General features: G+C 34.3%; 1 protein-coding gene across 2 annotated transcripts in view; it reads right to left on the bottom strand.

Annotated features, from left to right (window-relative positions):
• The window catches only part of srrm3.S (serine/arginine repetitive matrix 3 S homeolog), a 193,952-nt gene that overhangs the window by 10,331 nt on the left and 168,236 nt on the right, over window positions 1-15,385 (bottom strand). For both annotated transcript variants that reach the window (XM_018249637.2, XM_018249638.2), the window contains 3 exons: window positions 12,583-12,633; window positions 10,348-10,452; window positions 8,454-8,637 (listed from right to left, as the gene is read on the bottom strand). In XM_018249637.2, the coding sequence (XP_018105126.1) occupies window positions 8,454-8,637; window positions 10,348-10,452; window positions 12,583-12,633 (340 nt within the window). The remainder of the gene's footprint in view (window positions 1-8,453; window positions 8,638-10,347; window positions 10,453-12,582; window positions 12,634-15,385) is intronic.

The following is a 15,385-nucleotide window of genomic DNA, read 5'->3' as shown; positions in this document are numbered from 1 at the left end:
CCAGCACCAGCTATATTTAAACTACAATTATTTTCTGTGGTTTATGGTAAATATCATAGCTAAGGCATAAAATATATATGTATTTTATATACAGGCATGGGACCTGTTATCCAGAATGCTTGGGATCTTGAGGTCTTTCTGTAATTTGGGTCTCTCTTAATCATCGAAACATTAATTAAACCAAATAGGATTTTATTGTCTTCAATAAGGATTAATTATATTTTAGTTGGGATAAAGTCCAAGGTACTGTTTTATTATTACAAAGAAAAAGATGGCCTTCCCTTTCTGGATAATGGGATTCTGGATAAGGAAACCCATACCTGTATATAAATGTATGTGTCTGTTACCATAAATGTAGCAATACTGCCTACAAAAATACACCTAATCTTAGATAATACACTAAAAATATAAATATATAAAATACACTAAAGCAGGCCATAGTTTAGCCCTAAAGAATAATAAAAAGTGGCTGCTTGATGAATGAATAATGTAAAGTAAATTATAATCTCCATCTGTGTCTTAGAAAGCATATAACATGTCTAATTCATCTCTTTTCCACATTTAGACAGAAACTATACACCCACACCAGTAACAACTCATATACATAGTCTGGGTTATTAACAGGAACGTCTGCTTTCTAATTGAAGTGTGTTTACTTATCATAGAATAGCTACAGCACTCGTCAGTTATCTTCCCTTTTAAATTAACTACAAAAATATAATTTTGTAAGAAAAAAATACAGATTTCTGGTTTACTACTAAAAAAAAGCCCACAATGACAAACACACATTAAGAAAAAAAAATCTAGAACATCACAGATAAAAAAATAATAACTTGCATCTCTGTTTATGAAAAGAAAATGAAGAAATGAGCGAAAGGACACTAAAAAGACCATTTCTCCCTAAAATAAGTCAAGAAGAATTACCGCTTTTCAAATGACAGGCTAAAGGAAAACACAGATGGGATTAAAAAAATAGAAATAAATTATTCTAGGTTAGTCTAAAATATACTAAACATGCACTTTATCATACTGTTCAGACATCAAGACAAAGAGGGAATATACTGTGCCACTTTAATCATGATGCGAAAACGTTTCATAAATGTTTATGTTTTATTGTACAGGAATTTAGTAATGTGTTCACTATTATTTCCACTTACAAAAACATCATTCAAGAGCTCCATTGGTTGGATAAGATATGGAAATATTAAATACGTCAGAGAAGATTACTGCGAGGTTAGTTTATATGTTATGCTTTTTATTTGTGGTTCCTGTCTAATACTGTACCTATAAAATATCTTTGTATCTTGAAATATCATTGTATGTAGTTAAATGAGTTAAATGTAGTTAAAGAGTTCAACAGACAATGATGGGTCCATATACAGAACCTCAGTATCCATAATCTACACTGAGGTGATAGTATAATTCAAAAATATTTAAGCCTGAAAATAATGTGACACTTAGAAGAAACAGAATAAAATATATAGCCACTTTTTTTATTTATATATATATATATATATATATATATATATATATATATATATATATATATTTGTTCATGGTGAAACATCTTAATCCACCCCCCACATACGTGCCCCACAGAACATAAATATACCAATGTATTTTAATTTAGTAGTAATGTTACCCAATAAAGGTAATTGCAATGTTTGTATCACATAAATTCCCCAGTGAACATTGCTACATTTGTTTGTGTCCGTTTTAAATCAAATTCCAACACAAGTTAAAAAATCAATAAAATAAAACCAAGAGAATAAAATCAAAAAAGAAACAAAAGTAAGTAAAAAGAATAAATGTGTAAGTGTAAAGACAGGGTCACTTCCCTATAGCTATTTTACAATTCTATACTGTACAACCATATTGCTATACATTGGTGCCATCAACAACTATAACACACTATAAGTAATTAATTGGCTATACGCAGTGCCTATAGTCCACTCAGGACCAAAATCTAAGGCCTTACAGTATGCCTGTTGCAAGATACTGAAAGCATAAGTTGTCCCGCCACGGGGTTGGTCAACATACAGTATGCTGTGTAACGAGCAGTCCATAGTTATAAACATGTGTAAGGGTTCCTCAGTATGGTACTAGAACCCCAACCATACAAGGGGGACACTCACCAATACTGGGCTACTCTTAGTACTATAAGTTGATTTATCATGTGCACCTATAGTGTTAAGATATATACACTGGCCATACTGGATCGAGACTGCAGTCTATAGATCATAATAGGTAGTAGTATGTCATGGCTTTTATGATAACAGTGTAGAAAACCAAGATAATCAAAGAGACACGCCTATAAGGTACGTAGGAAATGACATGTCCATAAGGTATGTAGGGAGTGACAGTATAGTGAAATTTAACAATATAGCAGGAAAATAATAAAAAACTGAACCAAATAGTGAAAACAATTTAGTAGAGAAGGAGTACCCAATTCAAAAGTTCAGAATAGTTAAAAGTCCAGAGACCCTAACAAAGGTTAGATCATTTTAAATCAAAACCACAATGTCCTTAATTTAAATATTGACAAAGATAATATCCAAGATGCAGGTAAGGATTACAGTATAATGGATCAAGACAAATAAAAAGGTGTGTATGAAGGTCACCCATTCCGATTAGAAGTAAGAAGGTTCCGCTTAAATATTCGGAAGGGTTTTTTTTTACAATGAGAGCTGTGAAGAAGTGGGGTTTTTTTGCCTTCCTCTGGATCAACTAACAGTTAGACAGGTTAAAATAGAGTTAAAAGGTTGGACTTTATAGAGGTGTGTCTTTTCTCAACCTAACTTACTATGTTACTATGTTCATATCAAGAGTTCCTACCAAATGTTATGTATTTAAGGGTGGTCTGTACTGCACTGTGTAACTTTGACAAAGGCTGATATAACAGCAGAAATGATATTTCTTGCCTCTAATAAAGTATATTTAATTTTCAAGTCCTTCAAATGCAACTTCCTCAAAGAGATGTGAATAATCGCTATTGTGGTTTGTACCCAGGCGCACTAAGAGTGCCAGTATTTGTCAATATATATATATATATATATATATATATATATATATATATATATATATATATATATATATATATATATATATATACTGTATATGTCAATGTGTCCAAACTCATCTCCAAATGATGGTCAGTTAAGAAGGAATATTGTTGGTAAGGACCAGCACTCTCCTGTATTCAATTTTTAAAAAACTCTATTTCACATACCACTTGTGTCCAACATTTCAGTCCACATTAAGACATTTATCAAGGTAAAGGTCTTAACATTAACCAAAACACTGGACAGAATAGGTATGTGAAATGCAGCGTTTTTGTTTAAAATTGAATGCAAGAGAGTGCTGGTCCTTACCAACCATATATACTGTATAATTGTTTCCACTTTTGTGTATAATAAAAATTTTAGATCTGAGATATAGGAGAAAAAAGAACTCTTGGAGTCTTTTAGGGGGTGATACTGAACTACAATCAAGAGTGAGAAACAGTAGTTAGAACTGAAGCATTATTAAATGTAAGTGCAACAAGCAAAGCACAGAATGCAGGATTTTTACCAGAATTTCATTATAGTGTGGGTCCAGTAAAAAACATGTGTTGCAGCTTGAGTGCAACTGATTGACTTCAATAGGAATGTGAAATGTGTCATTTTAGATGCAGTGATGTGTGTCTGGGTTGCACCTACACAAGCAAAGAATAGAATATGCAAAGTAGACTCTACTAAAGGCAGGTGTGCGTTCCAGGTTTGCCCAGTACTTTGTGCTTTATTCACAAAAGGGAAAGCAACTCATGTTATACATAGGCGCATGTACAAGATAATGTGCAGCTAGACAAGTGGCTATAACATTTAAAAATGCAAATATATATATTTATAATGCAACTTTTTTTCACTAAACCATACACATTATTTTCAGGCAAAAATACTTTCTCTGTTGATGATATCACACTTTTAGGAGTTCATAATATCCAGCTTATATGCTTTTGGTGTTTTTAGAAAAAAAAAAAATATTTTCCAAAGGTATAAAATTAAAAATTGGTACAATTTAGACCATGCTACACCCTTAACAACCAGACACAACCTCAGCCCTCTTTCCAACAAGTCCTGAGATTTTTGGGAATTTGAGATTCTCCAAATATAGAGGAACAATTGGGAGGTATGCAACAGCCAGAGTGCTGCTGCTGAATGGGCACCAAATTGAACATCCCCATACTATAAATATCAAAGATGATAAGACCTTCATGAGATCTGACAGATTGTATGTTGTTGATATCCAGAAGATAGGAAAGCAAAACAAAAACAGGAAATGTGTGATATTCAGCCATACAAAGTCGAGGACATAAAGTTAGCATATTTCAATAAAAAGAAGAGAATTATGTGTATGTTGTTTGAGAGTGTATCTGTCAATAAGTAGGTTTAACAGGGCATCTTGCAATAATGCCAAATAAATTACACCTGTTGGTGCAGTTTCTTGCTTTAGAATGTTGCACATGTTTTTACATACTGGTTTTCTTTTCCAAAAGACAGCATATTTCACAATGATCATTTTGGATAGATGAGTTACAGATTCCTTTTGATTTATAGAAGGTGTTTCATATACAAACCACCTATTTGTGATTTGATTACAGTATTCAGTGCCCTGAAGCATATGTTCAGATACTATAAATGATAAATAAAATCTGTACTTGACAAGTTCCTTGTATGAGGCAGGAGAAGATTAATGAATATATACACATTTACAGCTTTAGAATTATGTTAATACATTATTTGATTTAAAAAAGCTCATTCATTTATAATTACATATATCTAATATGAAAGTCTGAGCATGTAGAGGGAAAGAGAATACATAAACGGTGTTATGTGTAAATGATCTCCATGTTCTTCATTTGATTCTCCATATCCTCCAACCCCTTGTAGCTTTTTTGTCTAATGGAAACTTAAAGAACCAGTTACATAAAATATATAAATGTTCTACTGTATGTGCCTTCATAAATAATGAATATATTAAGATTTATTTAACACAGGTACATTTAAAGAAAAAAACTCACCATAAAAGCGAATTTAGCCGTGGGAAGAAGATGAATTTTCTCTAATTAAAATTCTATATATATATCTTTGGCATATTTTTTACAAATAAATATAAAGTTTTGCAGGAAAATGAACATTGTTTTCTTCCCTTTTTTTAATAATTAGGGGCAATTTTCTTTAGAATATTTCTCTTCACATTTTTTATAAATGTTTCACTAATTCTCTATTTGTGAAAGTTTTACCTTCACTCCAAATGCATGGCACAAGTATCGAAGCTATTATCCAGAATGCTCTGGACCTGGGGTTTTCTGGATAAGGGATATTTCTGTAATTTGCATCTTATACAATGGGGGGCAGATTTACTAAACTCGAGGGAATATTTCGAATTGAAAAAAATTCGAATTTCAAAGTATTTTTTTGGGTACTTCGACCATCGAATTGGTCGAATTCGATCGAACCGAATGATTCGAACGATTCGAAGTAAAAATCGGTCGACTATTCGACCATTCAATAGTCAAAGTACTGTCTCTTTAAAAAATACTTCGACTTCATATTTCGCCACTTTAAACCTACAGAGGTTCAATGTTAGCCTATGGGGACCTTCCCCAGCACTTTTCTAAGTTTTTTGTGGTCGAATAAAAATCCTTTGATCGATCGCTTAAAATCGTTCAAACGATTTTTATTAGATCATTTGATGGAAGTATTTGCGGTAAATCCTTCGAATTCGATATTCAAATTTGAAGGATTTTACTTTGAGGGTCAAATTCGAGGGTTTTTTAACCCTCGAAATTTGACCCTTGATAAATCTGCCCCTAAGTCTTAAAACTAATTTACACATTAAATAAACCCAATAGGATTGTTTTGCCTCCAATAAGGTTTAATTACTGTATATCATAGTTTGGACCAAGTACAATATACTGTTTTATTAGAAAAAAAGCAATTTAATTTTAAAAATCAAAATTGTTGATTAAAATGGAGTCTATAGGTGACTGCCTTCCTGTTATTCTGAGCTTTATGGGTAACAGGTTTTGGGGTAACAGATCTCATACCTGTATGTGTATTTTTACTTTGTAGTCATCTTAGGTTCAGGTCATTAATATGCATTGTATTTTATATGTATCTGAAGTTACTGAAATTATAGCAAATTGGGAGGGTGTAGGTTTAGGTGTGTAGGGTGTAGGTCCAAAAGTACAAACATTGTGCAGGGAGGCAATAAATAAAACCATAACAATAATATGTTAAAATAAATGAGTATTATTTAAGAATATTGTTTTCATATTTTGATGGTACTGGTCTATAAGCAAAATATTTTCAATTAGGCAAAAAAAAGTTTCAGGGAGTTATAGCTTGAGATGAAAGTATTAGCTGCAATTTGAATGCACTAAGGACAGTTCAAAGTGTTCACGTGAGTGCAATGCAGATTCCAAATTAAAACTAAAAAAAAATTAACTGTAACAGTTAATTAATCACAATATCTCTTACAAATTTCAGTTCATTTACAGGGCAACAAAACTAAGCTAATATAAACTAAGCAAATATAAATATATTTTTTCCAGTCACATCATTTTATTTTATGTAAAAAAGGTTCTGCTAGATATATTGTCCTATTTATGCATGGCCCTTGTTAATATAAGAATGCCATACAGAACATTCAGTGCAATTTTGAGCAGCAAAGGAAATGGTACAATTTATAATCGGTTTCCTATGGTAATCATTAGGAAGTAAAAATGTACAATTAACCTTTATAATATGCATTTTCAAATAAAGTTAATTATAAAGAATGATGGTACCGTACATGTAATATCTGACTTGATAATAATTGGTCTTGGGTAGTCCTGAGGTTTCTTAGTAATTGGTGGTTACACCGAACGCAAGTGAATCCAAATATGATTCCCTTCTAAAACAGTTAAGATACCATGAACAATATAAACTTCTTGAATTTGAATATTTAAGTCATAGTAAGTGTTGTAAAAAGCCTATTAGGTTTGGTGGTGCATGTAATACAATGTAAGGATAATGATTATAAGAAAGCTTTTGCCTAGTTAAGAATACAAAGCAATTTTACTGTTGCATCTGCTCCCTGCATTTAAATTAATTTAATTTAAATTATCTTGGTCCCATAAAAAGGACATTTTTTAATGGGATGTTTGTAAGAGTTTAACATTTTACATATATTTTTCTGTTTGGTTCAAAGTCAGTTAAAGCAAGGTGTCAAGACAGAAAAAAAATATACATGGCAAACATTTGATGGTGAACGTTGTAATGTAAAATAAAACATTCAGGCCCAAACATTGCTATGTTGTAAGACACCATCCAATGCCAGGTGACTTCACAGAATATATTTTCTGGCTGATACCAGTTACAATAGCATACCTGCACCACTATATTCTGGAATAGGTAAGCAGAAAAATATGAATGAAGCTAGCTATGTTAAATAGGTAATACAAGGCTGTTTGTATAAGGAAGAGAAGTGGCTTCCTTTTTATGTACCATAGAAGAAAGGCCATAGAAGAAAACCCTCTAATGCACCTTTAGCAGAGAACAAAGTATATAGGAGGATATGATTTATCACCTATAATTATATGTTAAACATATTATGCAGGATGTCATACTAGTTTACAACAATCTCTATTTATGACCATGAGTCATAAACTGTTACAACTGCTGCTTAGGCAGAATAATCAAGTTTATCAGTGCATAGGTAAGCAAAATGGAAGCTTCTACACCTAGGTATTAAAACAATATGCAAAGAATTATTCTGTGCACATATTAATGAATGAACTGAACCTGTCCTTTTGCCTATATAATGGAAAGCAAAACTGAATTTAAAGGGATCGTAGCACACGGTCAACTTAAACACCCATTGCCATGTTTCACACAAAGTCATGTGATCTTGATTCTATGGACAGAGAGCTACTTTACTGCATAAACTTTTAGATAATTAACATTTCAGAGCTTCTAAGTACAGTTGCAGAAATGAATATAGAGACTCATATACTGTATAGCCAGTTTGCATCCTTCAGTATGTAGGTAAAATCAGCCTTGCAAAAACAGGCTGAACGTTTATTCTGTTATACTGGCTATAATGTTCTTATTTTTAGGTGGTAGAGAAGAAAAAATCATCTTAGTTGTATTATTTAAAGCAGCTACCTTCAAACTATTTTAATTCTAATATATAGACTGGCATAAGAAAGTGTCTTAGGAAATAGCCACATGGAATGGCCATGTACCCTGCCTCTGCAGTATTTAACACTTACTATCAAGACAAACCATATCAAGTGTTACATGGTATGACAAGTAAACAATTTATAGACACCATGTGCATGTAAGTAAGACGTGACAGGAAGCCTAAAATAAGAATCAAAGTGAATTGGGATATTTATTATATTAAAAAAGTCATAAAAGTTTACATACATCCAAATGCTTCTCTTGAATATTTCCGATGCCATCACTGTGGTGACCATTGTGATTGCCACTCTTATGTCCATTCTGGTGGGTTGTAGCAGATCGACTGTGGCCACTGCATGACGAGGACAGGCTACGACTGGATCTCTGGTTAGAAGGTTTCCGGCCATCTTGCCTGTGCTTGGGGCTTTGTCTATCAGAAGAAACAGGCATGGCATTATTTTTATGAGCAGAAGTATTCATCTTGTCAGGTACACTAAGAAATTTAAATCATATTCCTGGATATTTTATTTAAAAATGTGTTAAAGGTAATGTATACACATTAAAACATATTAGAAGACCAAAAAAGGTCATTAAGAGACATTAAAATATATTAGAAGATCAACAATGCAATTGTACTATGAAGCTGTAAGCCCGTAGATGACCTATATCAAATTCAGTTGAAAGACAGGCACACAAAAGAATTCAATTATCACACAAAACACAGGATTTCAGAAAATAACCCAAAACAAGCCAAACGTAAAGGAAAAAGAAGACCATAGTTAAAAAATACCTTTCCCATGCTATACTTCTCTTTTCATGCAATGGAACTGCTAATGTACACAGATGGGGGAATGCAATTATAGACATAAATGGAGTATGAATTTTAAAAAAATACTAAACTCTAAATGACCAATCTTAGAAATCCTTCCTCTTTCACTCACCTGTTGCTAGACTATGGGGGTTATTTATCAAAATCTGAAAAGTTCTCACTATTTTCTGAAAACTACTCTGACCAAATCTGTACAGACTCCCCCCCCCCTACATATCATACATTTTCCCGAAAATTTCTGGTGCGGGAAAGAAATTGATAATATGGTGAAAAAATCTGAATTGTTCGATATTTCAGGGGAATCATTCAATAGGGGAATCTCAATACAATCTAGGAGGTTTGGAAAAATCCTATTACTGTGATTTTAAGCGATCATCTACCTGAATCATTTAATATGTTGGGTTCCTGGCCAGCCAGGTTGTAAATGAAAAGTTTTTAAAGTTAAATAAAATTCTTATACATTCAGATTCATTTGGTCTCCAAATACATCTTTAATTAATGTATTACTGTTTTGTTATCCTCAAAAGAACCTTGGGAATTTAAAGTGTGTTCCAGACTAAAGAGACTTCTCCTTAATGCCACATTACCTCTATTATATCTTTCAGATTTGTCGCGAAAAGTGCAACGTCTTCAGATTTGATGCCCGGAACCTGTGACTTCTTGGATTTGACGACCGAAAACCACAAAATCTTCATATTATTGAATGAAACCCTTCGCAGATTAGGATATCAACAGGAGATCTGCCATTGACTTCTACATGAACTTGGCAGGTCTGAGTTGGGGTACTTTTTTATTCAGACTTTTAACACAATCTGGGTTTAATAAATCACAACAAATTGTGTTTTTCCCCTTTAAAAGTCAGACCAGAAAAAAAAAATCGGACTTTAATAAATAACCCCCATGTGTCTGAGCACTATGGGCTTCTGGCCTCTACGCGTTGAAAGGTGTTTTAGTATTGCACTTTGTTTAACATCCTGTCCCTACCGGTCTTTTACATTAGCTGCTCTGTCCTGTACCTTCACCCTATCAGACCTTCACCCTATCCTTACTTTACCTTGCCAACTCCATCCTAGTTTCATTCTCCATCCAATCTCCACATGCTTCAACTGGGTCCTATTCCTTCCTGGGCTTTAACTCTCTACCATTTGAGATTCAAAATGTCCTCACTAAAATTAAAAAATCTGGTATTGCTACTCATAGTACAATATTATGCCAGCAACTTGTCCAGTTGCTAGATCTACTAGAAGCTAGTAAGAAGTTATTTGAGCAAATGGTTGAACAGCAGACATACTGATGCTTGTTCTGGCCTACCTCTTTGGTGACTTGGAGGTGCTGTAGTCAGATGAAGGGGATGCACTATGGGAACTGCAGCTGCTGTGTCTGTGGGTTCTGCGTGTTGTTGACCCACTGTGAGATCTGCCACATCAAATTTATTCAGAAAGGAAGATAAAAAATATAATTATAGTAATTATTACCCAGAACTGGTTTACCAACTGTATCATATTTTAGCATTTGTTTGGCACATCTCTTAATAATTCCAGATTTAGCAAGTTTTAGCAAAATGAAGCAAATATATTACTATGCATGACTAACAACACCCAGAATATAGATAACCATAAGTCACTAACCCCTATATTTAATAAAAGGCACTGCATTTGCCCAGGTGCAGTAACCCATAGCAACCAATATATGATGTTTGCTTTTAAACAAGTGACCAATAATGCTTCCTGCTGATTAGTTGTTAAAAGTAATAAGACCAGTAGCAAAGTATTTTTAAATTTTTATGCATTACGTGTATCTTTTATAACATTTTATTACAGTAAGTGTCGCACCACTACAGCAAATGTCCACCCATTGTCATTAATATGGACCAATAGAAACAAAATGTTTTCAGAAATTTGAGAATTAAAACATGAATATGTGCATTTAAACCCAACCAAATAATGAGAAATGAATAAGATAAATTCCCTATAAAGGTAGGAAAAAATGTATCAGCAATGTGAATAGAAACCATTTTTATCTCACTAATATAATAAATGCTGGTTGGCAATATCTATTATAACTTGATACCCTGTGCTACAGAATAGACTGGAACCAGCAGCTGTGACCATGTAAACATACTCCTCATTGTCCCTTCGTGAATCATAATGTGCCTCTGAAGCCTTTCCTTTAAATCCCAACATACCAAAACATCAGCCACATAAGACCACCTTATGACTGTGAACCAACCATTAGCAACTCTCATGTAAAGGTGAACATCTCCCAAAGACTCCAATATAATCACATAATCCACATTTTTAAAAAAGGATTCCTTTTTCTCTGTAATAATAAAACAGTAGCTTGTGCTCAATCCCAACTAAGATATAATAAATCCTTATTGGAAGCAAAACCAGCCTATTGGGTTTATTTAATGTTTACATGATTTTCTAGTAGACTTATGGTATGAAGATCCAAATTACGGAAAGATCTGTTATCCAGAAAACCCCAGGTCCCGAGCATTCTGGATAACATGTCACATACCTGTATATGATTGACATATCCCTTACCCTGGCCAATGGATGTGGTTGCTTATCCACTGCCACTTAGAGCAATCTGATTGGATTTAGGGTGCACTAAGGAAGCAGGCATGTCATTTCATAGACAATCTCATTGAGGGGATTTGAGTGAAAGCCCTCAATCTGAATGGATGGAGAGGGAGGTCATTTTTCATTACATGGGTGGGCTTGAGTGCACATATTAATGTTCCTTTCCCCTTGTTTTCTTTCTTGGTACAAGTATGGGACCTGTTATCCAGAATACTCGGGACCTGGGATTTTCCATATAATGGATCTTTCCATAATTTGGAAAATCCCAGGTCCCGAGTATTCTGGATAACAGGTCCCATACCTGTACTAAGAAAGAAAACAAGGGGAAAGTAACATTAATATGTGAACTCAAGCCCACCCCATACCTTAAAGGAGAAGCAAACCCAAAAGTTAAAAAAACCCTACCCCCCTACCCTACATAGACCCCCCTCCCTCCTCCCCCCAGCCTAAGTGTTACCCCGGGCAAATGCCCCTAACTTTTTACTTACCCCTCGGTGCAGATTTAGGCATCGGACTTCACAGGTGCCATCTTCTTCTCTTTGGTAATCTTCAGAATGAGATCGGCGTGGTGGCGCATGCGCAGTTGGAGCAATTTTCTGTTTAGTGACAACTGCGCATGCACAGAAACTCACGAAAATTGCAGAAGCACCATTGGTTACTGGTTGTAATCAAGTACAAGGTACTGTTTTATTATCACAGAGAAAAAGGCAATCATTTTTATAAATGTGGATTATTTGCATAATATGGGAGACTTTTTTATGAGAGTTTTTCCATAATTTGGAGCTTTCTAGATAACTTTCAAGATAACGGATCCAATACCTATTAGCACTATGTGCACCATCTATCGAAGGGCTGGTTAATATTTTATTGTAGGATTAGTGCTTGTCTCTGAAATCATTTTACATCTACTGGTCAGGCTTTTACCTATACAATCAGATGTAAAGTAATAAATCAGTAATACCTCTTTCTGTCTTTAATTTTATCTTTCTTTTTGTTCCTGGGGCTCCTTGATCTACAAAAGAAATAGATATGTAAGATACAAATTTGTGCATAATGATCATTTAGGGCTAAGTCTGTTGTACATGTAATTTATAGTTCTTATACAGTACACTGTATTAAAAATCTTTGCCAAGATAGATACAATTCAAAGAATGGATTACTGTATAATTCACCACACAAATACTAATATTCCTTATGTGAAGTAATATATCTTGTAATATAAGGTATAAGATACATTTTAAACACAGTTAGGAAGAGCCCAAACATATTTCCCAGATGGATACGGTCTAGCAAACAATTATCCCTTGTGAAAACCGCTCACTGTTAAGCAGAACCATTAGGTAGCACTGTGCTGTTTTTGCAGGGATTATCAGGAATAAACAACAAGTAGTAGTGAACAAAGGAATGTAGCCAGAAAAGTTCAGTCTGTTGCCATTTAAATAACTAAAGCAGTCATATTATATCCATGATGACATTTGCTTTGGGTGCACCCCAGGAAGAGCTCACTTTCAGCACACACTACTATTGCCATAAGCCTACAGACAAAGAAAATGTAAACCTTCTTTTTCGCCTTCCCCTGGATTAGCTAATCACGCAATAATAGTACATCAGTATGGAGGCTCTCTGATCCTACAGTAGCAATATTGTTTTTTCATGGTTAAGTGTAGTACATTATATATTTTTGCATGGATATACCGTAATGGTTTTCATCTGCATTTCATCTGACAAACACCACCTTTAATTGAAGAAATGCTTTTAATGTAAATAAGCAAACATCTCATTTCCTCTTTTTAAACTAAAAATACTTCAATACTTCAGTTTCTTACTTAATTTCTCACTTATTTCAAGAGTGAGAAATGTGATAAGCAAAGGCTGTTTAATCAATTCATGGCTGGTCTTAATAAGTACAGATGCCAGATGCTCCATTTACACTGCATACATTTTGACTCCAGATTGGGAAAAATACCCACAGACATGAAGGCATAAATATTCCAAAGAACTGCTTCTTGGCCCTCCATCAAGTATTACAAATCATATATTGAAACTGGGCAGAAAACACCATCGGTTCCCCCACCAGGGTATACTTATTTAATATGTATAATATGAATCATTCTGTTATTGAAGCTTCACTATTGTCCACCTACAGATAATGAATATGGATTATGCTCTTACTGTTGTTAGCCACAGAGAATTCCTCAGCACTGGCAGCTTATACAATAAGTATACTGTAAATACAAATATGCTCACAGGTACTCTGACTGACCATATGACAGAACAACATAATGAACATTACTGCCATGTTTAATTTAACACAAATACAGAAGACCTAAATGATACCCTATTTACTATAGTAGTCCTTACTGTCTAACCCTGTAAATGTGCTTAAAAGGGCACTGATGATTTTGTACAAAGCAAGGAGGTCCCTAGACTGCATATAGCACCAATGATTTTATTGCTGGACTGTATTGGCTTCTCCGTCTGGTGGTTGCTGTCTCCCTAGCAGCAAATCTTAGGACGTCATTGCTATAAACTGCTGTGAAAAAGTAAGTTAACTTGGTTGCAGAACAGAATAAACCTGTGTTTTGTCTGAACCCATCCATCTGCTGCATGTTTGACTACACAGAAGTGACAAAGACAGGTGACAGGTCCTTTTTGTATGTTGACATGTGACATAAAGGCAAGTGACAGATACACTTCCTATTCTAAATTTAAACATGCATTCTGTTCTATAAGAATTTATTTAAAAGTTAAAATATGTGGTGATATCTCATTAATGTAACATATGTTATATATAATGTGAACTACTGATGACAGTGCAGATGCATAAGTAATGTGTCAGTCCCTTTGGAGAATTTATGTTGATAATTTCAAATGCCATAAATCAAAGCCTGGTCCTCATTGACTTTAAAATTCAGTTATGCAACTTAAACAGGACAAGTTATAACTGTCTACGTAACACACTGTACATCTAGTACAAGAATTATCAAAATGCCTTAAAGGCCAATCATGGATTAAAAAAGAAAGAGAGTGAGTAATAAAAAGGGGGATGGAGAGAAAAATATGTTGGAAGGAAAGGAATAAGAAAAATAATAAAATAAATAAAATAAAAAGAATAAGGAAAGGAAGGGAAACAATAAGGGAAAATATAGAAGAAAAATTGGGAAGGTGGTAGCATTGACAGAAGTATCACATTGCCAGTAAAAATGCCAACCTCACCCCCTCCCGCCCCATTACAAAGTCTCTCAGTGACACTGCTTCTAATAGTGCTGTTTTAAGATGGCCATAGATGTTGAGATTTTTAAAAGATCCGATCGTCATTGTGAGACCCCGATTATCTCGGAACGATTGTACGAATTGTCCATCAACTAAAAAGACCAATTTGCCAGGAAAACAAAGGGTAGCTGCCTGCTTGGCCATGCAAACATAGATAGATTGCACTGGGACCGATAAAGATTTTTTAACTTGCCCGATCAATTTCCTGACGGATGTCGGCTGAAAAGTCCTAAGATGTTTGATCGTTCGAATCCCACTAACCGCACGATAATTTCGAAGAATTGGTCGGACTTTGCTAAAATCGGTCGTTCGGCAAGAGAAATTTGTTGTGTCTATGGGGACCTTTAGAAATGACCGCTGACTTCTGATTGGGGCAGAGTGTGGACATTCCTTTTAGCCTATTATACTCTCCCCTAGGACTGATGTTGCGCCTGAGACTGTGCTGTTTAAAGCTGTGTTGATGGCAATACTAATCATTAAAGAAGAGCTGA

Source organism: Xenopus laevis, chromosome 2S, assembly GCF_017654675.1.
Source record: "Xenopus laevis strain J_2021 chromosome 2S, Xenopus_laevis_v10.1, whole genome shotgun sequence".
Lineage (NCBI taxonomy): Eukaryota > Metazoa > Chordata > Amphibia > Anura > Pipidae > Xenopus > Xenopus laevis.
Note: the sequence above shows the minus strand (reverse complement) of the source record. Positions and strands in the feature narration are given on the sequence as shown.